The 26,655-nt window shown below is 43.6% G+C and overlaps 3 protein-coding genes across 4 annotated transcripts; 2 read left to right on the forward strand and 1 right to left on the reverse strand.

Annotated features, from left to right (window-relative positions):
* The first annotated feature begins 93 nt into the window (after positions 1-93).
* On the forward strand, positions 94-1,990 carry si:dkey-22i16.9. Of its 2 annotated transcripts, none has more exons than XM_047385524.1 (2): positions 94-1,001; positions 1,081-1,990. In XM_047385524.1, exons 1-2 carry the CDS (start codon positions 312-314, stop codon positions 1,174-1,176), a joined length of 786 nt encoding a protein of 261 aa, XP_047241480.1. In that variant the 5' UTR covers positions 94-311; the 3' UTR covers positions 1,177-1,990. The 2 variants fall into 2 exon arrangements, with proteins under 2 accessions (XP_047241480.1, XP_047241481.1); XM_047385525.1 differs by having other exon boundaries at positions 95-1,001; positions 1,084-1,990.
* Positions 1,991-4,289: 2,299 nt separating this feature from the next.
* Positions 4,290-5,547, forward strand: LOC124880425. The gene is made up of 2 exons (XM_047385532.1): positions 4,290-4,983; positions 5,073-5,547. The coding sequence occupies exons 1-2, from the start codon at positions 4,498-4,500 to the stop codon at positions 5,274-5,276; spliced, it is 690 nt and encodes a 229-aa protein (XP_047241488.1). The 5' UTR covers positions 4,290-4,497; the 3' UTR covers positions 5,277-5,547.
* Positions 5,548-6,939: 1,392 nt separating this feature from the next.
* On the reverse strand, positions 6,940-26,287 carry ankrd46b (ankyrin repeat domain 46b). The gene is made up of 4 exons (XM_047385533.1): positions 26,166-26,287; positions 23,766-24,108; positions 18,295-18,453; positions 6,940-8,033 (listed from the first exon to the last, which is right to left on the reverse strand). The coding sequence occupies exons 2-4, from the start codon at positions 24,074-24,076 to the stop codon at positions 7,817-7,819; spliced, it is 687 nt and encodes a 228-aa protein (XP_047241489.1). The 5' UTR covers positions 24,077-24,108; positions 26,166-26,287; the 3' UTR covers positions 6,940-7,816.
* Between the last annotated feature and the right edge of the window lie 368 nt (positions 26,288-26,655).

Consider the following 26,655-nt stretch of genomic DNA (forward strand, 5'->3'; position numbering starts at 1 on the left):
TTTAAATATATGATAGCTGGTTTTTAAAAAGGTAAGAATGAAAACAATAATGTAACTGCAACACAGTAAAATAGCTGCTGAAAAAATCCGTCTGGAAAGTGGTACGTTACCCACTGTAATTAGAGCACATTTTATGGAAATATGAAATATTTCTAAGTTTGGTGATTATTTGTCCGAAAGCTTGCAGTACAGCAACTGGACACCAGATGGGGATGTCTCATTGACGCGGCCCGTAATCTCGTCCCAGACACAGCGGTGATTGGACGCACCCTTAGTGCTGTGTGGCCCAGTCTCTCCGTGTCCTCACAGTCATGTCGTGGTTCGTTCTTTCTATTCCCGTAATCTTTCTTTTCAGTTTTGTCAGAGGCGATCTAACTGCAGCCTTAACAGAGACGGCTAAACTCTCATCGCAGGTGAAGTGTCATCAGGAAGCCGCAACCCTGGTCCGGCTGCTGAGAGATTCCCGCACCGTCCCTGTGGCCGCCGCCTCCGTTAACGGCGTGTTAAAGCCGGTGGGAGAGTACCATAGCCGGCTGGACATCAACTCATCAGGTGTTTTCTTAAAGGATGTCAACTACAATGATAACGGACACTATGAATTCCTCTGCAGCGATACTACTAAGCGCATTATCCGGCTGGAGGTTCTCGTTATCTCTGACATTTCAGCGTCTAAGGGAAACACTGTGAAACTTCCCTGCTTCTCTGTAACTCTGGGTGAACCTGTGGAGTCTGTTCAGTGGGAAACAAAAGGGAAGCCTGTGATACGAGTAAAGCGCTCCAACCAAATGGTTAAATATGGGGAAAGATTCAAAGACCGTGTGTCTTTATCACCTGACTGGTATGTCCTGGGGGATCTGTCGCTGATACTGGAGCGGGCCCAGCTGGAGGATCAAGGGGACTATTTTTGCTATGTCCTCAAAGGCTCCCAAGAGAGAGGAGACCCTGCTGCAGGGAGACTGAAGGTCCACCAGATGCACATTGAAACCTCCACTACCCCGTCTGTGAGTATAGAGCTCATTGCTTTCAGCACCTGTAGAAACTGCTCCCCATCGCGCCTTATAATTGTTCTCTCTTCCTTAGCAGAACACAAAGGACTCCTGCTCTGAACGAAGGGGACCGTGGTGGCTCTTTGCTATCGTTGCAACTCTGGTTGGTGTTACTTGTTTCGGCATTTGACGTTTCTGGAGGTCTGGATCTTGGTCAGGACCGTTTGGGTTTACCCTCTCGCCCAATGACCGATGGATACAGGCACCAACCTACAGGACCAGATCGTGGACAGGAGAATCTGTCTCTATGATGGTTGGATAAGAGGCACTGCTGTTCCTGTGATTAATAGATTTATAAATCTACACTCTTAAGAAAAAGAAAATACACTGTCTTAATTTGAAGAAAAAAAAAACCGCATGTGACAATGTTTAAGTAATTCCCACTTTACACCTATTAAGTTAAAATGTTTTGCTTATTTTATTGTTTGATTCCAGTATCTGTAAATAATACCATCACGAGTTGGTATGGTGCCTTTAACGTGAATTACATAGAATTAGACTAATTTGATAAAGTTTGGCCAGGATTAAGTTGTCAACTTTATTTAGGTGACTAGCTAAATAAAACTTGACATTTCTCTGACAAGTCCATGCAAATTGTTACTTCAGTTGTTTTTAGCGCAAACAATATGAAAACCAATCCTTACAGTTTTTTAAATCATTGTTGTAGTAAAACTTTTTCTATTTTGTAATACCAATCCTTGCAGTGTTGGACGCTTTTCAGTTTTCTCAAGTAAAAATCCGGCTGAGCTCCATCACTTCTTTGATACTAATTGCTTGAGACTAATTACTTAAAATCTGAACAAAATGTAAAAGCTCAGTATCACAAAATGCAATATATCAAATTGAATGTTTGTAATTTAACTGTTTGGAGGGTCTTACTGAGAAAGACCTCCTTCAGAATCCTCCTGTGACCAAAATAAATATTTCATTGGAAAAGCTGAAAACATGTCCGTTTTAATGTCTAAAATTTTCTACTAAAGCTTGTTTTAAGGCTAATTTCAGAATCATTAACTGGGATTTCTTCCATACATTCCAGAATCAAAGAAAGCTTCAAAACATGAATCAAGAATCATATTTTTACTTGTAAAAACATTTTTTACTTTGAAAAACACCAAGAGTAAAAAGTGTTTTTCAGCAGAAGGGAAAATCTTCATATTGCTAGACTATAGTCTTTTTTTCTCTTCCTATTAAAAACAATCAAAATATGCAATACGACAACAGAGCAGCATGGATTAGGACCAAAACTCTACTGCACAGGTTGCCTTTCCACGAAGCTGAGAGAACAGAAACTCCTCCTTCATCAGAACCAGCAGAGGTGTCCAGACCGCAGTACTCAGCGTAATACTTAAAAACAAAACAAAAAAGCGATTCGGTCATTCAAAAGATTGAACCATCACTGTTTCCGAGTTTTGTAACCTACGTTGCTGAGGCTGGCCTGGTTCATTTTTATGCACACGCAGAGCGCAACCACAACACCAAGCTGCAGAGCTATGTTGACTCAGGAGCACATACCAAGCGAGATTTTGGACGGTCTGGGCGGTATTTCTTTTCTTTTCTTTTTTTTTTTAACCGTGTCCTGTCCGGCAGAGAAGAGCTCAGCTTTGTTATCTGAGTGCCAAGAAAAAGCCCAACAGATTTACTTTCACAAATGGAGCATTACAGCTAACGCTTTAAAGCTCTGCTTGATATTCATAAAAAGAAACTGCTTTGGGATTATTTCAATTGTAGGAGACAGGAACGAAAAGGAAAAAAAAACTAAGAAGAACGAAAGAGACAGAGGTGGGGCAAAAAGGAATAGAGGAGAGCAGGAGAAAAGAATGGAGGAGAGAAAGAAGGATGAAGAGATTAAAAGATTCCCACAGGGCAACTCCCAACCAGGACACAGATATCGGACACATACCCCCGACACCAAATGAATCCCCTCCCCCCCAGGGACACACCCCAACAGGTGAGCTCCATCCCTGAAAAGCTGACGAAGCCACACCAACACAGCGCAAGCTCCACACACAGCCCTGCTCCAAGCACCCCCGCCCCCTACCGTGCAGCGAGCCAAGGGTCCTGTGCAACGACGCCTCAGCTTCTGCCTACATGCGCAACCGAGCAAACACAACCAAGCACCGCGCCCACAACGGAAACCCCGACCCCACACCAAGACGGGACAATCTCGCCCGACAAGAGGTCCCTGGCCAAATGCAAGCACACGGGCAGCGTCTCCCACCACGTCCCCCGCAACAAACAAACCACATCACTGCCATTTAGGTTTACCAACTCCTTGATAAATAAATAATGGACACCTCCTGGTAGGGCCGTCCAACCTTCTTTTACACCCTTTTTCTTTGTGTGAAATGACTTTGGAAACTCGAACCCAAGTTTAATTCGATGCATGTTTTTGACAGATACAAATATCAATGGAAAAACAATTATTCAGCAATTTATAAAATAATTTATTCTTTTTGCAAAAATAAAATTACCAGACTAAAATAAATATCCTTCTAAAATAAATAAACCACTCTTGAAAAGACCTCCGTCCTGCTTAACTTAAAACAATATAAAATAGCATAACAGTACAGAACATTTTCGTAATAACTGTACATGAAAGTCCCTCATCATGACCCTGAAGATGCTCAGAGTGAACCTCCACCTCATGTGTTGCTGGGTGAGTAAGTGATTAGCTGTATTTTACAATTAGCCCATTCAGAGTCAGCATTCAGGTATCTTCTCCTGGGTTATACCGCTCTACTTCCACTTGTTCCTGAACACACAACCACCAGGTTCCCACTCTCTGGTTGGCTCCACGGTTGCTCTGAAATGATCCCTGTTTGAGCCGCTCAGTGTAACTTTTCAGGCAATGAAGGAGGCAGGTCGACCTGGAGTAAACTGCTGTTCTGGACTTCTCCAGAATGGAGTCCGTCTCTGCCTGTGTGCGTAGTTACGCATTAGCGGTGCGCAAATAACTATTTTTTGTCTTCTCCTTTTAACTCATTTGTCAGGTTAGGTGGAGCGGGGTAGTGATTATATGGAACACAGTTGAAAAAATCTGATTGTTTTTAAATAAAAATGTGAAGTCCAATAACATTTTGTGGGTGCATCCTTTTAAGACTTCTAAATTTCTTCTATCAAGAAGTCCGGGGCTTTTCAGAAAACAGCCTGGGTTACCGCCCCACGGTCCGCTCCAGGGCGGAGCCGAGGGTATAAAACCGCATGACAGCAGCACTTCTCAGTTATTTCTCGGAGGATCATAATGGCACCGCTACTAAAAGAAGTTATCCTTACATTGACTTTCCTCCATGTCTTCCTGCATGTTGCGGACTGTGTAAAAGTGATCTTAGGAGACCCGTTTATATTTCCTGTAAACTGTGAGCCAGGTGAATCAGGGACACTGCTGCGCGTTTTTAAAGACGACAGTACCTCAGAAGTTGCTACTTGTCACAGTGGGAAGTGGACGGTGAAAATGTACAAAGACCGGATGATGATCAACTCTTCTAAGATCGGTTTCAATCGCACGGTATACAACCACGGAGGAGTCTACGAGCTGGAAATCTCCAAACCTAAAGACCCCGTCCAGCTGGAGGTTGTTGCTGCGTGGAACGTGTCTGTGGCCGAGGATGAGACGGTGATCCTCCCGTGTTCCTTTGAGACCACTGGGAAAACTGGTTTGACCGTTGTTCGGGAGAAAAACGGAAAGCCTCTGTGTGTGAAGAACTCCCCTTCTGATGGCTGCAGCGGGACACCAGACAGACTGTCCATGTCCACGGACTGGTTTACCCACGGAGACCTGTCACTGACGGTAGCAAGGGTTCAGCCTCAGGATCGTGGGGATTACTTCTGCTACGTCCAAGATGAACATCGGAACCATTCTGGAAATCCTGCTGCGGTTAGACTGGCCGTCAGAGAGAAAAAGGCTCATCAGGTCACCACACCTGCAACACCTGTAAATGTGAGTGAACTCTGTGAACCCAGTTTATTGAGAATATCAAAACGTCTGATTTTCTAAATGCACTTTCCTTTCTCTCTCTTTCTCTGCAGCAAACACAAAGTTGCTCCGAACAGACTAAACCCTGGAAGATATCCACCCTGGTTGTCGGTGTTTTCCTGCTGGTCCATGTCGCCCTTGTAGTTATCCGTTATTTTTGGAGTCATTTTAAATCAGGCTGTGATTTTAGAACATTTTACAAGCTGGTAGGAAGCCAGCATACATCCCAACCTAATGAAGCTATAACCACCGTTTAACTATTGAGTAGACCAGGGTTAGTTGTCATACTTTTAACACTTGTCCTTTATTACTTCAAAGCTAATAGGAATATTGTTTATTTTGTAACTATTTGTCAGATTCCATCATCAGTGACTGTATTTTTATATAAAACCATCCGTGGTCTACAGGCCTATTGCTTTTTATTTATCTACCATGTTAATAATTTATACCAGTTTGTAAAAATGCTATAGATTGGATGTGTATTATGTCAGCACTCAGACATCAATAAATATCTTCTATTTACATTTTTTTATTCTCTTTTTGCTTCATTATTAAGGTTGAATGAAAAACGTATAGGTTACCTATTACCAGGTGTGTCACATACATGACCCTCACGGACCGGAACCGATCGGGCCACCAAACAGAGCAGCTCCATGTCAAAATATTACAGTTTAATTGGCAATCAGCGATAAATCAGCTCTGCATATAAATGATCCGCTGAGCAGCTTTAGGAATATAAGTAGCCTGTTACTGACTATAATAACCACGTGTTAACCAGGATATTATTGTTTTAAGTCAGGTTTGCAGCTACAAAAAAGTTAGGACATCCGAACGAGTAGCGGTTTCCACTCAGAGGAATATATGAAAATATAACTACGGTGTAATAACGGTTTTTAGATGCATTTATGATTTAAATAACAGTTTTCATGGACATAACTCATCCTTCCCACTGAGATCAGCAAATAGATGCAGCATCCTGAAACAAACGTGTATTAATTGGAATAAAAAACAGAAAGCAGGTAGTAGAAATATGCTTATTTTAAAACAAAATATGCATATTTGTATTACCACAACTTGCCTTTCTTTTTTCTTTACATATTTTTTAGGTATAAAAAATGATGTACTTACAGATATTACATACTGCTATTTATTTATTTATATTTTTGTTTCCTTTAAAGTTTATATATATAATGTCTGTGGGCGCTTGAAACCGAAGTCAAGTTCCCTGTTTGCACACACAATGTTGGCCATGAATTATGATTATGAATCTGTAAACTTCGCTGATTGTCATGAGTCAACCGCAGAGCCAAGGCTGTGGGTGGGGTGGGAAAGTTTCTGGCGCACAGGTTTGTCACTGAAGGGACAACAAGAAAACGTTGAGGAAAACTATGGTGTGGCAGCATTTCACCTTGATAGTGTGCAGCGGAAGCTGTCTCCTGAGTCAGATACAGAAACAAGCCCGGGAGCGCTTCTCCACAGGGGTTTTGTCCTACCTCTGCGGAATGTGCGGCATTAAAGGGGATGAATGGCTTCTAATTGCCAAAGAAGCGCCGGAAGTCACAACACGTGCGTCGCCTGAGCTGAGTGGGTATATTTCTGAAACCAGCTGCTTCACTGTGAGTGAAACGTGTCCCTTCTCTAAAAAGCATGACTTACTGCTGCAACTCTAACAGCCTTTATGTTTATAGGGTGTGTTGGCAGACTGCCGTTTAATGATCTCTCACAGCGTGTTGCCCGCATTGCATGCTCTTGATTTTATGAAGGGCCTTAGATACATTTTCATACAACATAAAGCGCTGATTTACATCTGGCTCTGATCCAAGAAAGAGGAAAGGCTTGTTTCCATTGACTAAAGCTTAGCAGCATGGTTACTTATGGCTGAACATTTCATTTCTAAGCGTGATTAACACACAGGAAGCATTTTTCTTGATCACTACAGTTGTTCTAGGCTTTATTGTTTTCCACATGAAACTAGGATTTACATCAAATGCTTTATTTACATGGTTAAATCAAAAGAAAACAGTTTAGCAAAAGATGATCTGATAAAATGAATGTAAAACAAAAAAAAAAAAAGCAAGACAACCGATCTGCAACAGATTCCCCCTATTATGGTCACTGCAATGAAGTGGAGGGGAATGCAAAAAAGCTGCATGCTTCGTTAAATGGACCCTTATACCAATAAGTCACACAGTCAAGGTGTTTTTCTGAGCATCAAAACCTTCATACCTTCTACAGGACAGTTCTGGGTCAGTACAGCAAAATGAAAAGAAATCAACGTTAATTAAACAGGTTTCAGTCAAATATGACAACAGAGATGCAGGATTGCAACAAACATTCAGCATAAAAGAATTGAATAGATAATAAATAATTATAACTGGGGAGAACACTGAAAATCTAAGATACAAATACTGATATGTACACAGATTGTAACAGAAAAAGGGCAAGGAAACGAAGGACTGTTGGACAGTCGGTGCATCAAACAAACAGGGTAATATTTTCCAGATGAGTCATCGAACAGGAGATTTTACACAACATTCAAGCTAAACTAATACGTGTTCTCCTGCATCTTTGTGAATTAGTCAACCCATCAAATCTTGCATTAAGTAAAGGCAAATATTAGAGGAAAATAACTGTTTTAGGTAAAAGGGTAAGATGAGGTTAAGATCAGATTTGGGGAGCAAATAAAATCATCACATTCTTTGCTTGGTACAAACTGAGCAGAAAGCAGAACCTTATCTCAACTTTACAACCTTCTTCCCCCGTGCTGATTTTTCTCTACCTTCAACCCTTATTCTCCTCAGTGAACCAACTCCAGCTGGCTGCTGGAGAAAGGCAGCACGCCGCTGACGTAGTAGGCGATGCCGAGGGAGAGGAGGGCGATGACCACCAGCAGCAGCAGGACCCTCCAAAAGCCAAGGTCCTCCACAAACTCCTGCCAGGTGGTGCGGAAGCTGGACAGGACCCCTTCGCTGCTCTGTAGGTTGGGGTTGAGTAGAGAGTGGCTCTCCATCGCACTGAGAAGAGACATGTTGAGTGGATCAAGAACACATGTACAGTTCCTGTCAGGAGTTTACGTACTCTCTCTGAATGCAAATTGCCGCAATTACTGATTTTTTTCAACTGTGGTTTTTCCAAAAGTTTAAGTTTTTTTAGACGGTTTTAGATGGTTTGGTGTTCTACCAGGAGAATCCCAAACACACCATCAACTGTCATTTGAAATGGCTAAAGCAGGCTAACAAGGATGGAAACAACACGGCTCATGCCACAGCTAGTGCAGGCAGTCAGCAGACAGACCATCAAAGCTATGGTGAGACTCACCTGTGAGAAGAAAACTTTGCTTTACAGTTTATTTTTCCTATTCATGCATCCTTGCCGAGTACAAACCCTCTGCTGTCATCTGCAGATTGCTTTAGATACTGAAATTAATTTTTGATCACAATAATTAGTTTCCTGTAATCGCCTTCTTGTAGGAGGAGGTTTGATTTGGTAAAATGACCAAAACAAATGAGGAGGAGCAGAGCCTGCTGTTGGCACAGCTGGTGGAAGAGAATAGAATTACCAGAATGACCATTTAGGCTATGGCTGCTGACATCATCATGCACAACACAGCAAATACTTATTTACCTCATTTACATGTTCCTTCTATGTATAGTGTTAATGAGCCTGCTTCACGATAACAGGACATAGTGTTTTCTGGTGCTGGTTCACTTCCTGTTTTTGAGGGTCGGTGGTCTATGAAAAAATGGCTCTAATATTGTCAACCATATTGTTTAATTTGCCAGCTTTTTCGTTCGCAGATGCGGTGGCAATCGCAGCCGCAGATTCCCGAACAGATAAACTTGACAAGCGGTATAGGTTCTTCCATGAAGATTATATCCACAGCTACCAAGGTAAGAAAAGACGTAGCTTGGCGAGCTAACCACTAGCTACAACATATGAAGTACATTAACATCGTAATAAACAAGTCTAATTTAGTGTGCTAAATTATTCATAATAGTTAACAGAGACATGGTATAGACATTTGAATTATATTTTAACATTCTGATATGTGTTTGCCATTACATTTTGTGAAAGAAAACCTGCTAGATGTTAGTTATGACATGCTAGATGATGTTAGATGTTCAAATTGGGCTTTGCTTCTGCATGCCAATAGTATCAAATATTGTTGAGGGACAGAGCTAGATGCTTCAGGTCCATGAAGAAAAAGGAGGAACTGCACAGATTGCAGGTTTGAAACAGTCAGAAAGCCGGTTGGCTCAGTTTGAGTTCCTGTCCATTTGTGCTTGAAGAACTTTCACAGACTTTCACGTACTCCTGCTTGACTGAGAGCTTACACTAACATCTTCCTGTTCAGTGGTTACTGTTTCTCTTCTGTTGCAGCATAGTCTGTTTAATTCTGCAGCTGTTGGAGCTAGTCTTCAAACTTTATTCTGTGATTTGGCAGTTTTATTTTCCCCTCCTCTGCTCCCTTCCTTCCATGCCAGCGTTCCAGCATTTCTTCCCAAGAATTCTTATCTCTAGTGACCTTTTTGACCCATTTTGTGCTTTTGACTCTGCCTCAGCCCAGTGTTTTGGATCCCTCTCCCCTTTCTGACTGATTCCCTGTGTACCGACCTTGGATTGCTATTAAACTTGTTGACTTTGGAATCTGTCTAAGTTGTCATTTTAGTCCAGAAAAAAATGCTGTAAACAAAGAATGTTTTGAAAAATCAAATGAAATTATTATTTTTTTTTATATTTTCATGAATCAACAAAATGCAGTGAATGAACAAAAGAGAAATCTAAATCAAATCAATATTTGGTGTGACCACCCTTTGCCTTTAAAACAGCATCAATTCTTCTAGGTCCACTTGCACACAGTTTTTAAAGGATTTCTGCTGGTAGGTTGTTCCAAACATCTTGGAGAACTAACCACAGATCTTCTGTGGATGTAGACTTTCTCACATCCTTCTGTCTCTTCATGTAATCCTACATCCAACATCAACTCCATGATGTTGAGATCAGGGCTCTGTGGGAACCATACCATCACTTCCAGTAAGTCTTGTTCTTCTTTACGTTGAAGATAGTTCTTAATGACTTTGGCTGTATGTTTGGGTTCGCTCACTTAGCATTTGGTAAATTGATCAAATGAACAATCATTTATATTTCTGAAAGCATTCTTTGTTTACAGTATTTTTTCACACCTGCTTAAAACTTTTGCATGTACTGTATTTGTTAAAAACACTTAGATCTTATTGGATGTTGAAAAGGCTGAGTTGTTGACTTATTCCTGTAGTTGTGCAGCGGGTGAAGGTTTTTTCTTCTTTACCAGTCTTGCACACTACTCCCAGCTCCAGCTGCCAACTGTTCTATTTCATCCTTACTGACCGCCAGAGGCAGTGCTTCAAGCACTGAATGATCATTCTTGCGCATGCGCAGGTCGGGAAATTAATAACAACATGGTCACATGTGACCTACTGGTGGCTCACGTGAGTCTATATACTCACATGACACCAGGAGCCCGGTCCCTTCTTTCTTCTCGCGCGCAAGTTGATGAATGCAGGTGTTGACTTGTGTTTGTTTGTTCCTCGTTCCTCTTGCTGCTTGCTGCTGGGAGCCTCGTGATCGTTTGCGGTCGGAGCTGCGGATGATTCTGCCCTCCAGAGGCTGCGCAAGCTGCGTTTTCTTCCAGGGTTTCTGGTAAGTTTGTTCGGCTCGCCGGTAGCGTTTTCTGCTCGTGCTGAGTCTAATTACTTTCTTCGGCAGTGATTGCTGCTCGCTTTGATTTGGCTCGCCAGTGGCGTTTTCTGCTCGTTTAGTTTCGGCAGTAGTTTACTGCTCGCTTTTGTTTATTCCTGTTTGTCCGACCAGCCGGTGGCGCTTCTGCTCGTGCTGAGTTCTACGGCTTGTTGCTGTAACAGGGTCTTGACGGCGTTTTTTCTGCCCGTTCGACCCCATCTGTCCACTGGGTCATGGACAATCTTTGTTGTGCGTCCTGTTCGGCTCCCCTACAGCCGGAGGACGGTCATGACATGTGCCCTCCCTGCCTTGGTGTTGACCATCTCAGGGAGGCGCTTTCAGATCATGCCTGCTCTAATTGCAGCGTTCTGCCCCGAGCGGTGCGGTTGGCCCGGCTGTCCTTGATGGAGCAGCCTGTTGACTGGATGGTCTCTGTCCAGCAGGATCCGTTGCCGCTTGGATAGGGTGCGGCCTCCACGAAACGGTCTGCTGAGGATGTTCCCTTGGCGTGTGGGAAGAGAGCCAAGCGGCGAGGGCCCCCGGGACTGTCCTCTAGAGTGGACCAACTATCTACGGAGCTGGCCCAGATGAAGGCCCTCCTTCAGTCTCTCCGGGGGGATGGTGACCGCAGTGAGTCTTCCCCTCCTGAACAGGCCGGGGGGTCCTCGCATTGCGAGGATGATGTTATTTTGGTTGCGGCTTCGGGCACCCTCTTTCGAGAGGCCTTTCCGGAATTGGGCTCCCGGACCTCAGGTTCGGGCTCCGGTGCCTCCCTGGGAGGTGCGGTGGAACCGGTGTCTGCAGCTATTAAAACGGCTCTGGGCCGTTTGCAGCAGGACGTTCCCCTGGTCCAGCCTGCTCCATCTAGCGCCTTCTTTAGGCGCAGTGATGCCGAGGCTGCCTTTGTTGTTCCTCCCTCAGCAGAATACGTCCAGGAGCTGCATGCTGCTGGACGGACACAAAGGCTTTTTCCCGCCCGACAGCGGATGGCAGGACCCTGGCTGCCATGCATGAGGCACCCACGTTCGGGTTGGGCTGCATGCCCCCTGTCGAGTCTGCCATTGCCTCCCTCATCGTTCCTCCCGATGAGGCGTTGAGGACTAATGCCCGTTGCCCACGACCGCAATGCCGTGTCACGGACGATTTGCTGTGTAGGGCCTACGACTCAGGTGCCCGGATGGGCCGCATAGGGAACTCAATCTCCCATCTCATGTTGGGCCTCTCCTCTTCGTTGGAGTCGGTTCCCTTGGACCAGTCAACTCAGGGCTTGTTGGACGCCTCTCTGCAGGCCTTCGCCCTGATGACACGTGAGCTTGGACGCACGCTCTCTACATTGGTCCACGTTCGGCGCTAGGTGTGGCTCGCGCAATCGCCCCTGACCGAGCCTTGCAGGAGAATGCTGAGGGCTCTTCCTGTGGTTCCGGGGGAACTCTTCGGTTCCGCCGCGCTGGAGGCCTTGGAGCGTACAGCCCAGGCCTCAAGAACATGGCAGCAGCTGGCGGGTCTCCATAGACCTCCGCGCCAGCCAGTTGCTGCTGGGGCAGCTAAGGACTCGTTCCGGGGTTCCCTCCCCCCTCCTGTCCCTTTCTTGGGGTCCACAAGCACGGCTCCTAGACCGAGATCGACTAGGGCCCAAGGGGACCATGGTGGGGCCCAGGGTTTGCGCCCAGTTCGGTCTGCTCATCCTGGTCGGCGTTTCCCCAGGCCCTCCCGGGGCCAGGGGGCCCGCAGGTGATGTTCTGGACCCGGCGGTGGGGTTTTTCTCCCCGGACCAGCTCAGTTATTGGGGTGTTCACGCCCCGGACTCGTGGGTGTTGTCCACTCTGTCCCCGGGATACCGTCTTCAGTTCCGCCGCCGGCCTCCTACCCCAGCCGGGCCAAGATGACGGTCAACTGCGACCCGATGAAGGCTCGAGCCCTGGACCGGGAGATCTGCACCTTACTGGCCAAAGGTGCGATTGTTCCGGTGGACCCCTGCGGGATCCCGGGGGTTTTTATTCAGTTTATTTTCTGGTTCCCAAGAAGACCGGTGGTCTTCATCCAATTCTGGACCTCCGGGGTCTGAACACTTTTCTCAAGGTTCTGCCTTTCCATATGTTGACCACCCGGGAGGTTCTGCAGGCGATCTCCCCGGAGACTGGTTCACGGCTATCGACCTGAAGGACGCCTATTTTCATGTCCCCATTGCTCCGGACCATTGGCGTTTTCTCCGCTTTGCCTTTCACGGGAGGCACTTCCAGTTCCGGGTTCTTCCCTTTCTCCTCGGGTGTTCACCCGGTGTGTGGCAGCGGCCCTTTCCCCCCTGCAGGCACGGGGACTGCGGATCCCGCCCTATCTGGATGACTGGCTCATTTGTGCTGCAACTCGCGATCCGAGACACCCGGACGGTGCTCGCCCACATACGTCAGCTGGGTTTGAGGGTGAACCTGGAGAAGAGCAGCCTGACCCCCTCCCAGGTGACTATTTTCTTAGGCATGGTTCTAGATTCTGGTTCCATGACCGCCTATCCTTCTCCTCGTCGCGTTGGCGATATCCTGGCCGTGCTTCCGAGCTTCCGTCTTGGCAGGGCTTCACGGTCTGTGGAGTGGCTGAGTCTTCTGGGCATGCTCACTGCTGCGTCCAGCGTGGTGCCTCTGGGGCTCCTTTCATTGCGGCCCCTGCAGATGTGGCTGAACGGGGTCGGCCTGGACCCCTCCCGGCGTACTCACCGGCTCCGACGGCTTCGGGTTGTGCCTCGGTGCCTACAGTCTCTGTCCCAGTGGCAGAGCGGGTCCTACATCATGGCGGGTGTCCCGCTCGGCCCCCTTCCGTGTCGGAGGGAAGTCGTCCATACGGATGCTTCCTCCAAGGGTTGGGGAGCGATCTGGCAAGACCGTGTGGCTCGGGAGTGGCGGCTTCACCCGGAGGTGGTGGATCGCATTTGGGCCACCTTCGGCAGGGCGGAGGTGGACCCGTTTGCCCCCAGAGATGCAGTTCACTGTCCCCTCTGGTTTTCCCTGATGGACAATGCCAGTCCTCTGGGCTGCGACACACTGGCTCACGAGTGGCCCCGGACCCTTCTCTACGCCTTTCCCCCGTTTCCCCTGATCCCCCAGACGCTTCTGAGGGTTCTTCAGGACAGGCACGAGCTTCTGCTGGTAGCTCCCTTTTGGCCAGGGAAGACCTGGTTTCCTCTGCTGTGCAGGCTCTGCTCCAGCTTGCCGATGCGCCTCCCCTCCAGGAGAGACCTCCTCTCCCAGATGGGCCGGATTCTCCACCCCGATCCAGGCCGCCTGAAACTCTGGCTTTGGCCTCTACAGGTGCAGGCTCTGCCTTCTCCCATTATGGGGCAGGGTTGGACAGACCATGATTGGTGCATGGGCATCGTCCACGCAGGCCGCCTATGGTGCTAAGTGGGCGGTTTTTGCCGGCTGGTGCCGTGGTAGGGGACTGGACCCTATTCGCTGTCCTGTTTCCCATTTGCTGTCCTTCCTCCAGGAGTTGCTGGATCTAGGGCGATCCCCTTCCACCTTGAAGGTGTATGTAGCAGCAATTTCCTGTTGGCATGTTGGGTTTGGTGGTTGCTCTGTTGGCCGGCATGGGGATGTTGCGCTGTTCCTGAAGGGTGCCAGGCGCTTGTGTCCGCCCAGGCGCCCTGTGGCCCCTACGTGGGATATGTCGCTAGTGCTTGCGGCTCTTCAGTCCCCCCCTTTTGAGCCCGTTACGAGGGCGGACCTCAAGTGGCTCTCCCTGAAAACCGCCTTCCTGTTGGCCACAGTTTCTGCCAAACGGGTAGGGGAATTGCATGCTCTGTCTGTGTCTGAACCATGTTGTCGGTGGAACCCGGATGGGTCCGGTGTTACACTGTGGACTAATGCTTCCTTTGTGCCAAAGGTGCCTGCAGTGGCTGGCAGTGTGCTGCCGCTCCGGCTTTCCCGATTTAATCCTGGTGCCCCCTCTGAGCCTCTTTGCCCTGTCCGAGCGCTTGAGGCGTATGTCCGCTCCACAGCACCCATTCGTCGGACTGACTGTCTCTTCGTTTGTTATGCTGGCTCTCGGAAGGGTCAGGCCCTTTCTAGACAGCGGTTGGCACGTTGGATTGTGGAGATGATCTCTGTGGCTTACTCCTTGCAGAATCAGCCCCTGCCGGGCGGCGTGCAATTCCACTCCACTAGGAGCCTCTCCACCTCGTGGGCTGCCATGAGCGGGGTGCCTCTGGAGGCCATTGGTGAAGCTGCTTCCTGGACAGCGCCAAGCACCTTTGCCAGGTTTTACAGGGTGAACGTCGCCACGCCGCATCCCCTGCAGGGAATACTGGAAAACCGCCTTCTGCGTCCTGCTGAGGTTAGTGGTGTTGCTGTGTTCCTTGGGGCCTCCGTGGGATCCCTCGGGACCCTGTTGGTATGCGTCATCCAGTGCTTGAAGCACCGCCTCTGGCGGTCAGTAGGGATGAACTAGAACAAAAGTTACGAATGTAACTACGGTTCTATGAATCCCGGATGACCGCCTGAGCACTCGGTCCCTCAGTCTCCGCGTGCTCGCGAGAAGATTGTCGGGACTGGGCTCCCAGTGTCATGTGACTATATAGACTCACGTGAGCCACCGGTAGGTCACATGTGACCATGTTGTTATTAATTTCTCGACCTGCGCATGCGCAAGAATGATCGTTCAGTGCTTGAAGCACCGCCTCTGGCGGTCATCCGGGATTCATAGAACCGTAGTTACATTCGTAACTTAGTCATTTACAAAGATGCCACAGACCAAGAACAAGGAAAAAATGGAAAAAGAGTGAAACACATTATTGTTTTCTGTTGTAATATCATTTACATTCTCATAACTACATTAAATATAGGTAAGAGTGACCACCTATCCCTCCTTTGATTGTGCTGCGCTGCCATTTAGGCCTCCATCCCTCCTGTATATTATTAGTGCCTTGTGAAATTGGTGAACTTGTTTGGGATAATTAGATATTGTAGGTAATAAATAATGCAGGCTCAACCTCTATCAATTAGCAGTATTAGCAACTTAAGTAAAAATCTTAACTCTCACTAAAATGTCGTTTTGTGTCCTACCAATTCGCTCATCTGTCCCTTTATTATTTCTTTTAGTTTATTTGACATATGTTTCTGTTTATGTCTCGCGAGTGGATCCATCCAGAACCTGCCAGCAAGGTGTTGGTGCGAAAGTGTCAGGATGTGACATTTTGGACGTAGTTTGTGGTTTTGTTTTGCTAGATGTTTCTTGTTTGAGGGTTTGTATTCATGTTTATTGCTTTCTGTTTTCTGACAGTTCTGGTTTCCTTTTGCCTCCCAGTGTGTTTTCCTCTCATCATTAGTTTTCCTCTTTTAGTTATTGATTACTCAGTTTTAGTCCCCTTTACATTCATTGTCCCTCTTAGCTTTGTTTCCTCTAGTTTATCTTTATTCTCCAGTTCCTCCTTTTTATAGGTTAGCTTTAGTTATTCTTTACTTTTATTCTTGTCCTCGTTTCCTCTGCTTCATTCTCAGTTTGTTCTATCAGTGTTGGTTTGCTTGGTCTGTGTTTCTCTTTATTGTTTTTTTTAGTCACTTCATCCTTGCTCAGTCTTTGTATTTATTTCACCTGCTCCTTCTGCCTCCTTGTCTCACCTGTTCTTAGTTCCTTTGATTACCTGCCTTTGTCTCCCTCAGTATATTAGTTGGTTTTGTTTCATTGTCCTTTGCTGGTTCCTTTGTTCACAACTCCCTGCTCGTCTTTGCCTTGAGTACCTGCAAGGTTCATGTAAGTCTTGGATCTGACTCTGTTTAGACCTGCAGTGTTTTTGTTACGTTGAATAAAGCTGAAGACTGCTCTGAAATGCTGCTGCAAAGCTCTTGTCTGCGCTTCGGTCCTCCCCAAAACCTTAATGTGATAGAAAGCCCAAAACGGTGGGAAACAGATGTCTGCAGTCCACACTCTACAGAGGTTACACAGGTATAACTTTTGGGTTGTTAATGTTTTTATGATTGTTATGTTTCCTTTGTCAAAATTTATTGTGATTATGTTACATGTGTTTTTATAGGACCACTTCCTGATCCCGACATCATGGCATAGGAAGAAAAACTACGCCAGCTGGAGTCACAACTCCTCAAAGCTCTCGTTTTAGGCTGTCTCTCAACTTTGAAGCTGGTACCATCCAAATTTGGGCCTGTGCCACACGGCTCACCGATGTCATACCAGTGCCCAGTCCTGCGGTAGCATAATGCTGCACCCCATGGCTCCAGACTTCTCTGCTTTTTCTTTGGTCCTGCAGTCTAACCAACATGTGTTTTGTACGCACACTCCGTCAACTTATGCATCTTCAGTCTCTGCAAGTGTCGCTTCAAATGTCTTATGAAATAGAGGCTGGAACCAGGGAGCTGTCCTGCATGGGTACAGCTACGACAACCAAAGCTTATAGCTAGCCGTTTCTGAACCCTTTCAAAGGCAGACTCCCTCTTAGGTGGTGCAGTGAAATTATTCCAGGGGAAGAGAGATGGAACAGCTCCACATTTTAGGCAGCTGGTGGTGGATCCCCTAACAAAATCCTCCTGAGTGAAGTGCCGACTGCATACAATAGTGCTCCCTGGCTTTATGCAGAATTTCGGACCCTTATTCCTTCTAACCACTTGGATCCACTGCCTCCTTTGGTCTGGGTCTGTTGAAAAGGCGTGGTAACAGAGGTATGGTTGTTTTCTTGCCCCACAAGAGCAACCAGGAACATAAACAACCACGCTACGACTGAGCCATTTTCAGTCACTGTCTAATGCTAAAGCTATCGCCACAGGAAGTTGTTGCGCACCACATCCTGTTTAATACGTGGAAGAGTGAAAAAGGCCTATTGTACTTCATCTTGTCCAGAGTGAGTATTTATGTATATATATATATTTTATTTTATTGTTTTACTTTTTTCAATTGTTTACAAATGTTTTTTTCAAAAGCATTTTACAGTCTGTAAATAATATCTAAATAATTATGTACTATATTGTTTGTAAATCTTTTGCACTCTTTATTGAAGGTTATTCATTATTGTTTCTCTTATTTATTTATCTGTTCTAATATGACCTTTCCAGAGGTTAGCTTTGAACCTGTCCTGTTGTTGAAACTATTTAATTTACCCCTAGAGGAATAATAAAATTAGTCTTATGTCTATATTAATAATTAAAATAATTGTATGATTGTTTATGTGCACATTTATTCGACTGTTTAGGGGGTGGATCCCTGCATGATTGAGTCGTTAGCGTTTTATTAATTCATTGTTGTTCATTGTACAGAGAATATCTCTCCTTTCTCTCCACCATCATCTCTGCTTAAAGCAATCTTAGGCTCACTAAAAGTCCTCCTCACTACTCCTAATTAGGAGCTCTCCTAATGACTAAGGTGCTTCGTGAATAACGTTTATCTTACCGAGGGAAAATTCTAAGAAAAATCTTAGAACTCCAGAAATGTTAAGATTTTTCTTAGAATAACGTCGCCAGGAACAACTTTTAGCCTTAGGATTCTTTGTGAATACGGGCTCAAGGGCAATGAGGGACACGTTAGTGCCTCAAACTGCACCATTAAACTATTCCCCATGCTTACCTCTCACTGTCAGCCATCTGCATGGTCTCCAGTTTAGAGTGGGCCCCTCTGTTGAAGCCTTTCACTTCCTGTTCCTCCAGACCCTCCAGAAGGCGAATAGCGTCCTTGTTGACGCCCCGTCTTTTTGCCAGCACCAGGGGTGTTGACCCATTGTGGTTACTGGAATGAGGAGCAAACAAAACAAAGAACACTGTGACACCAGGAACAAAAGGCGAAGACTGAAACATGCTTTTGATCAGATCTGCAACCTGTACCACAAGCACAAAAACTACAAAACCACATCTGAGTGGCTGTGGCGAAACAGACCAAAAGGTTCGCTAAAATAAACCCTCCTTGAGCAGCACACAGTTTGCAGAAGTCATCTTCAACATTAGGATTAGCACTCGTAGAAGATTGCTTAACATGCACAGGCAGAAATGAACAGCAGGTGAAATGAACAAAAGCAACAAAGAAGAAGTGTTGAGTATCATATCTGCCTGCTACATTAGAACAAACAACTATTTATAAACTGAAACCTTGTTATCCTTTCAGGTGATAAAGTTGGTCCAGTTCAATAGAGCTGCTTCATCCCAGGCAGAGTATTTGCCTCTTACTGAACATAAATGTTGGTTTTACAAACACGAAGAAGCTCATGGAGCCGCTCCTTAAAATAAAGAAATCCTGACACAGATCATTTAAATAAAACCACAAACTAAGAACCACTATTGCTCATTTGAATACACTAACAGCACCTTTACAATGCATTCCACGAGGCCCGTTGGGTAAACGGTAACCAGATCAAAGCTTAGGCTGCTTGTTTACAGTGTGAAATCCATGGATGTGAATGTGTGAAAAGGCATTTGTGTGTAGGGCGACTTATTTTGCTTCTTTTTGATGCTATCTTTAAAAAATGTCCTCAGTCTTCTGTAAAACAGCCAAGTGGAAAATGACTGACTGTCCCTTTTCTACACTGCCAACAAAAAGAGATATGATTCAACCCTCTTAGGGGTCAAAGGTTTCCCACAAGTTTACGTGATGATCTCAAAAAGAATCCACCCCTTCAATTGTTAAAAGGGACTATTATATAAAATACCCAACCAAATACTGCCTACTAATAAAACTACTGATTGAACACACTGATCTGAGATGACAGCTGTGATTCTGGTTACTGTGAGGCTCTACTACTATTACAGGTGCATGAGAATGACAAGAGCAACTTCCAGTTCTTTTATTCATTACTCAGCAGTTTTCTGTGCAGAAATCATCAGATCATTTTGTCTTCTCGAGTTTTACTGCAGACGCTGACATTTCATTTTTGATGCAGTTTCTGCTTTTGCTATTATTCTTGAGAATCTATTAACTAGATCTGTGCTGAATATATACTGAAAATGTATTGCCAGTATGTTTCTTTAATAACAGAAACATAACAACTGATTGCTTAAATCAATTTCTACATATCAGACAGAAAACTCCTATAAAACTATTATTACTCATAATAATCGCTTCTTCATTCTCTATGTATCTGTAACTGTTTATATATATATATATTTGTCAACATCTTTCTATCTTCATCTATCTGTCTCTCTCCATTTTCTATCTGTTTAAAACTTTATTTGTATCTCTCCAACTCTTCATCCTTATCTGTAATGAGACTCTGAATTTTCATATCATGGGTGAGGTGATTCATAACATTCACTGTGTGTCATTTTACAACCATGATGACTGGTTTAGTTTTTGCTCACCAAAGAGTTAGAAATCACTCCTGTTTTTCATATCTTTTTCCAAAAAACGAGGAGTTCTGTAGGTGTAGCTCCAGCTTGAGTTACAGTTCAGCCCAAAACATAAAACATCCCCGGCAGGTTTAGTTTGAAGCAATGTTTGAATTTTACCAACAGCTTTCTCCTGACTAAAAGCAAAATACACATTTAGGAGCAGCCCACCCAGAGTCTGGACTTGAATGAGAAACACAATCTTTGGGAGGAGTTAAAGATTAAGGTGATTGGACAGAGGCCTTCAAATTCTACAGACTTTTTTTTTTTTTTTTTTTACGATGAATTGTAAAAAAATACCAGAAACATCTCATTGTAAGAAATGTTTCAAAACCATAATGGCAGTAAAAGGCTTTTCTGCCTACTATTGTGAAGGGTGTGAGGAACTGTCAGCAGGGCATATTTTGTTCAATATAAAAAAAACAAAAAAAACACGGAATGTAAATTGAGGAATTATGAGTGAAAAATAGTCTTCAGATGCCAGAATCTCTATCTGGGTCCATCTCTAAAAAGCAACAGTAAAATTATAAAATATTTTGTGATGTGACCTTCAGGAACGAATGATTCTTTTGAACGGCTCTTTAACTTGACAGAACTCAAGTCTTATTTAGTGAGAGTCGTTAAGTCTTTTACTACTTTGCTTACTTACAAGGCTTTTTCAATATAATTTCATTTTAATTAAAAAATATAACTTAGGCGACTAAATACAGAGACAGAGAGGGGGATAGGTATGATCATACAGAGCGCATGCTCATCGCTCACTGTCTGTTTTCGTCGACAGGCACGTGTGAGACCTGGCTGCAACGCAGGCTGCATGCAGCGGGAGAGAGGAGGATGGTCACAAGGTGCGTTCAGACCGACCGCAATTTCAGCAAGTTTTTTGCCTCATTCGTGTGCTGTCGCCCGCCTGACTTTCCACCAGCAGTTTGCGTGGCCAATGCTCTACTCGTTCCACTCCCTTCACAGCGTCACCAAATAGGAGGACAACATGGAGCGAGTCACGGTGCTTTTTATGGTAAGAATCCGTCTATTCGGGACCAAGTTCAAGGACCCGTTGTCCTGTGTTGGGGGACGAATCAGCCTACGGGACAGCCACTACAGGCGCTGTAACCCTGCTGCAGAACGCCAGTCCATCTGTCTTCGGTAAGAAAATAAATCTCAACTCAGTAGAAAAACAGCCAAATTGTACTGTCCACATCTTCTAAATACACTCACCGGCCACTTTATTAGATAAACCTTGCTAGTATCGGGTTGGACCGCCTTTTGCCTTCAGAACTGCCTTAATCCTTCGTGGCATAGATTCAACAAGGTACTGGAAACATTCCTCAGAGAGTTTGATCCATATTGACATGATAGCATCACAGATGCTGCAGATTTGTCAGCTGAACATCCATGATGTGAATTTCCCGTTCCACCACATTCCAAAAGGTGCTCTATTGGGATCTGGTAACTGTGGAGGTCATTTGAGTTCAGTGAACTCACCGTCATGTTCAAGAAACCAGTCTGAGATGATTCGTGCTTTCTGACATGGTGCGTTATCCTGCTGGAAGTAACCATCCCCCACACCATTACACCACCAGCAGCCTGAACGTTGATACAAGGCAGTATGGATCCATGCTTTCATGTTGTTGATGCCAAATTCTGACCCTACCATCCGAATGTCGCAGCAGAAATCGCATCACATCCTTTGTGTCCTTCGCATCGCTTCGCTCCTGAGCACGCCTTTACATAGAGTTAACATGTAACTCACTCGCTCCTGTCTCGTCATTCGTGTTTTGGTCTGAACGGCCTACAATGTGCTCCTTGCTTGAGGATGAAACAATGAATGGTGTAACAAAAAGTGGCACACATTATTTGGATAACAGTAAAACGTTTTTTACCATTAGTGTGTTGCTTTAATTGTTATATTTAATGATGGAGTTGGTGATTTTTGTTTCTGCTGAAGCACATTAACTGCACTTTTTCCCTTGTATTTTGTACTTTTTGCTTTCTTTATTTTGGTTCTATATTACAAATAGCATTAAAATGCGATTAATGCACACAACACTTATATAATATTATGACATGTGTTTTTTATATTTATGTTTTGATATTTTATAGCTGATTTTATGAAAATCAATACATAAATATTTTTTGAATCAACAATCGTTGATTCAATTTTACACCTTTTAATAAAAAAAATTAATCTTACTTAATATAGATGATCAACTTTTGTTGTAAATTTAACCCACACATGCCAGGTTTCCTAAAGTTAATATATTTAACAGTACAATAGGAGTAAAACAGCTTGTTCTTCAAAATATGTTTTCAAGCAAGGATAATTTCAATGGCTCTGAGAAATGAATTGATCCTAGGAAGCCAGAAATCCCATCACTAGAAATATTCACCCAAAAGCATCATTTAGTAGCTCAAGAAATGTAGAAATATAACATAAAATGCACAATGTAAGTTAGCATTATGTGTACTTAACTAAATATGCTAAGGCTACAACGTTCCAGTGTTCATTTCATTATGTTTTCTTGTATTTTTATTAAACAGCTCGGTTGTGGTATTTTTGCCGCTTCCTGCAGTATTTTGATTTGTTGGTTGTTTTTCATTAAACCGAATGCAGTTTTTGCAAGGAATACTGTAGCTGAATGAAAATGACCTGTCTGTGATTGGCTGGTGGGGTGGTTCACTTTGCCACTTTGTAAGATTTAAACGCATCAATCACATTGTTTTCTCACGTAAATCTATGCCCTCACATCAGTCTCAGGTTGGTGGAACAAATGCGTGTGGTGGTCACCTGTGGCGTGACGGGTGAATGCGTGTTCGGCCTGACCTCTGCCGAGAGCAGAAAATAGTGGAGGCACGTCCATAGAGGCAGAAATGGCAAAGCATTGTGGAAAATAACATTAATACCAAGATAATTTTGTTTGTTTCATAGAAGGACAATGTAAACAGCTGTTTTATAGAGGACATGCAACCTTGAAAGCCTTTTGCTGTAGTCTACGTTATTTAGAAAGTACATTAGGGATGCAACTAACAATTATTGTGCTATTAGATTAATCTGTTGACTATTTATTTCAATAACCGATTCATAATCGGATAGCGAAAGGTGCTTAATGTGAATGTGAACCAGAAGCTAAAGCTGTTCCTCTTAAGGAGTTCTAGATAGAGCATATTTACATACAAAGGAGGATTTCTTTTAAATGCAAAATGTAGATATTTTTTGTACAGTTTTGGCCTAAATACTGTTTTGAATGGTTTTAGAGTCTGTATACTCCAGTTAACGTTCAATGTATCACTAAATTAGTTGATGGTTATTTCAATAATTAAATAATCACGATTAATCCGATCAATTGTTTCATCCCCAGGAAAAACATCTGATTTAATAATTAACCTCACCGTCTAGTCAGGTTAATTATTATCCGACCGCCCCTCCAATATGACGACATCGGAAACACTGCTGTGAACTGTGATGGTTGTGATCACGATGACAGGAAGTAAAGAAAAGGTTAAAAAAAAGGCTGATTTGTTGCAGCTGGCAACCAGTTAATGTTTGAGGGAAGGAGATTTTGTGGTTTTCACATACGTCTTTCTCAGCTGCACTATAAATATTCCAAATCACTTCTATTTCTAACGAAATTAACTTCACTGCCACCAAACAGAAGAACAAGCTTTTACTGGAAAGAAAATGGCAGATTTCATAAAATACAAGCTCCATTTTGAACACACACTCACCAGATATCAATCTTCAACCCGTTGGACACCAGGAACTGTATAGTATCCACATGGCCGCACAAATGCAGCGCCGTGTTCCCTTGGTAATCTGTCGCAAGCAGATCAGCACCAAACTTGTGCAGCAGACGGCATATTTCCACGTTCCCGCGGGCGGCGGCTAGGTGGAGGCCGGTGCGGCCGCGGTTGTCCCGGATGTTGGGGTCGCACCCCGTCTCTAGGAGCCTCTTGGCGAACGGAAGGTCTCCATCGATGCAGCCCTGCAGCAGAGGCACGCTGGTCTGTGACGAGTCAGTGATGAAGACATATGACATGTCCGAGTGGGTGTCCGAAAATTCCAGCGTACCTGCAATCACAAGGCATATATTTAGAGATTATTGAGCTAAATGCAACTCCAAAATACACTTAATTCATTTGTAAAAAAGACAAAACAATACATGGTGGAAAGATTACTGAAACATGTTCTGAAAAATGTCACAAAGTTTTAGAAACAACAGCATGGGTTGCAGAATGTAAAACAGAAGAGGCATTTCGATGTATTCTTGTGTTATAAAAGCAGTTTTAGCTTTTCATCAAATGCAACTAACCAATCACAACAAAATATGAAATCTCATTAAATTTTGTGACAAATGGTCAAGGCATCTGTTTTCATGCATTCACCTATGATTCCAAAATAGTTTTCATGACCAAATTCAATGCCTTTTCATATTTATATCAAACGTTTACAGTTACTTTAAAAGTAGAGGTTTCCTTTGCACTTCCTGCAGATAACTGAAAAGAGCCGAGGCGGTACATAAAAAGGAATGGAGGGACGTACGGATCCAACATTTTAGCAAAGGAATCCAGAATAAAGTCTGGCAAATCTTACCCAGGTATAAAGACACTTTAAGGCCTGTCTAGACTGTATCCTGTAAATTGTACTACAAGACAAAATGTCAACTACTCACTGAGGGTCTAAAATTAGATAACTGCACGTTATTTAGACTCCAAAGAGTGGGAATAACCTTGTTTGGTTATTAACAGCCTGTATTTCATAAGAGTTGTCAAAGGTGGCAGAAAAAGCCCCTTAAAAAGAAGAAAACAAACACCACAAATTACTGTAAATGGAGCAAATGTTTGCAAGCAAGTCTGTTACCATATAGTACCCATCATCCCTAAACTAAAACAACAAACAAAAAAAGATACTTAAACTTATTCCTCGTATATACACTATAAAGTGCTCTTGGGAAGGCTCACCACTGCTGCTTGTCTTCTCCAGTTGTGGATTATGGCTTTCACTGTGGTTTACTGGCATCCACAAGACTTAGAAATGGCTTTGTAACCCTTTCCAGACTGGTAGAAATCAATGACTTTGCTTTTCTACTGATTCTGAACTATTTTTTAGATTACGTGCTTTTTAAAGTTTTCTTATATATTTTAGCATTTCAGCCGTCAGAGACGTATTTAAATAATTTATTATATCTGCATGTCAGGTAATGATGATCAAAAAACATGGGGGAGGAGGGTTATGTTTCCACATAGCACCAGGTCAGTTTGGACAACCTTTTTTCCCTTAATTAATGACGTCATAATTTTAAAACGGTTTGTTGTATTACTCGGTTTATCTTTGTCTTTATCAATATTACAATTTGTTTGACGATCTGAAACATTGAAGTGTGACAAAAAGGCAAAAGCAGAAGAAATGGGATGGGGGCAAATACTTTTTCATAGCCCTGTATTGACAAAAGTATTGGGTTACATCACAAAACCAGTCTGGCTGCCAGAGGGGAAAATAACTGTGACATTTGAAAAAAAAAAAAGAATCAGTCCAGGTTCCTGCACAGAATTGTGGCTTTCTATCAGTGTTGTGGCTTTATAAATCTATAAGTTATTTATGTCTGTGTTCTTTTCTAGTACTGATGCAACCTTATTAGTTAGTTAGCTGGTTGAATGAATTGAGTTTGAATGTACAAGTTACTGTATGCTCTACAGTTACTTATTTTCTCTGTTATAAGTAGGTCCTGTTGACACGTTTGTTTTCGTATAAAACTGACACACAAATAATGGAATGCCATAGATAGTTATTAACAAAAACACACATTCACGCAGTTCAAATCTGGTTAGTACAGTACTGGAGGGTATAGCTAGCCTAGCTGTTACATAAAAAAGATAAACAAGGGCTAAATACATTTCAGGTGGAAATTATTATTATTGCCTCTAGTATATGTTTGTAATATTTCGCAGTCGTGTTATGAAGTGACAATATACGGAGGACGCCAGCCAGCTGCTCAAAACATTTAGCCAGCGGAGGTTAGCCTAAAGCTACGATTAGCGCATATCTTTATAAAACAACAATACCTCGCATGTGTTGCAAACACGGGCATGAAATAATGTTGAGTCTTTGTTGGATGTCTTCTAACTCACCTGTTAATATGTTTCCAAATTAGTAGAAAATAACTGCACGTCGCTTCCCCTCAAGCTAAGGTTGCTAACAGTGTTGTGATGCTTGATGCGAGCCACAGCTGGATTATTAGAACTGTGTCGCCATCTACTGGTCGGGAGGACGACCTCTTGTAAATACCTACAGACATGTAATAATAATAATAATAATAATAATAATAATAATAATAATAATGAAAAACACTCGTACACAAAAAAAAAAACCAAAAAAAAAAACACATTTGACTGTTTACAGATTACTGATTTATATAGGAACTTCAAACATGAAATTGCTATGTTTTTTAATTTTTTTTTATTTAGGCGACTGTTGCTCAGTGGGAAGAGTAGTTGTCTTGAAAGTTGTGGGTTTGATTACAGTTTCTTCCTTCCTCATATCAATGTGACCCTAGGCAAGGGACTTAACCTTAAATGGTGATGGATGGAGTAATGACTTTTCACATAAGGCCAGGTTGGT

Source organism: Girardinichthys multiradiatus, chromosome 14, assembly GCF_021462225.1.
Source record: "Girardinichthys multiradiatus isolate DD_20200921_A chromosome 14, DD_fGirMul_XY1, whole genome shotgun sequence".
Taxonomy (NCBI): domain Eukaryota; kingdom Metazoa; phylum Chordata; class Actinopteri; order Cyprinodontiformes; family Goodeidae; genus Girardinichthys; species Girardinichthys multiradiatus.

Coding starts and splice junctions, on each gene's coding strand:
- si:dkey-22i16.9 (XM_047385524.1), top strand. CDS start 312: ATGTCGTGGTTCGTTCTTTCTATTCCCGTAATCTTTCTTTTCAGTTTT. Junction 1,002..1,080: donor AAACCTCCACTACCCCGTCT/GTGAGTATAGAG, acceptor TCTCTTCCTTAG/CAGAACACAAAGGACTCCTG.
- LOC124880425 (XM_047385532.1), top strand. CDS start 4,498: ATGTACAAAGACCGGATGATGATCAACTCTTCTAAGATCGGTTTCAAT. Junction 4,984..5,072: donor CACCTGCAACACCTGTAAAT/GTGAGTGAACTC, acceptor CTTTCTCTGCAG/CAAACACAAAGTTGCTCCGA.
- ankrd46b (XM_047385533.1), bottom strand. CDS start 24,076: ATGTCATATGTCTTCATCACTGACTCGTCACAGACCAGCGTGCCTCTG. Junction 18,454..23,765: donor GGGTTGAAGATTGATATCTG/GTGAGTGTGTGT, acceptor TCCTCATTCCAG/TAACCACAATGGGTCAACAC. Junction 8,034..18,294: donor CAGATGGCTGACAGTGAGAG/GTAAGCATGGGG, acceptor GTCTCTTCTCAG/TGCGATGGAGAGCCACTCTC.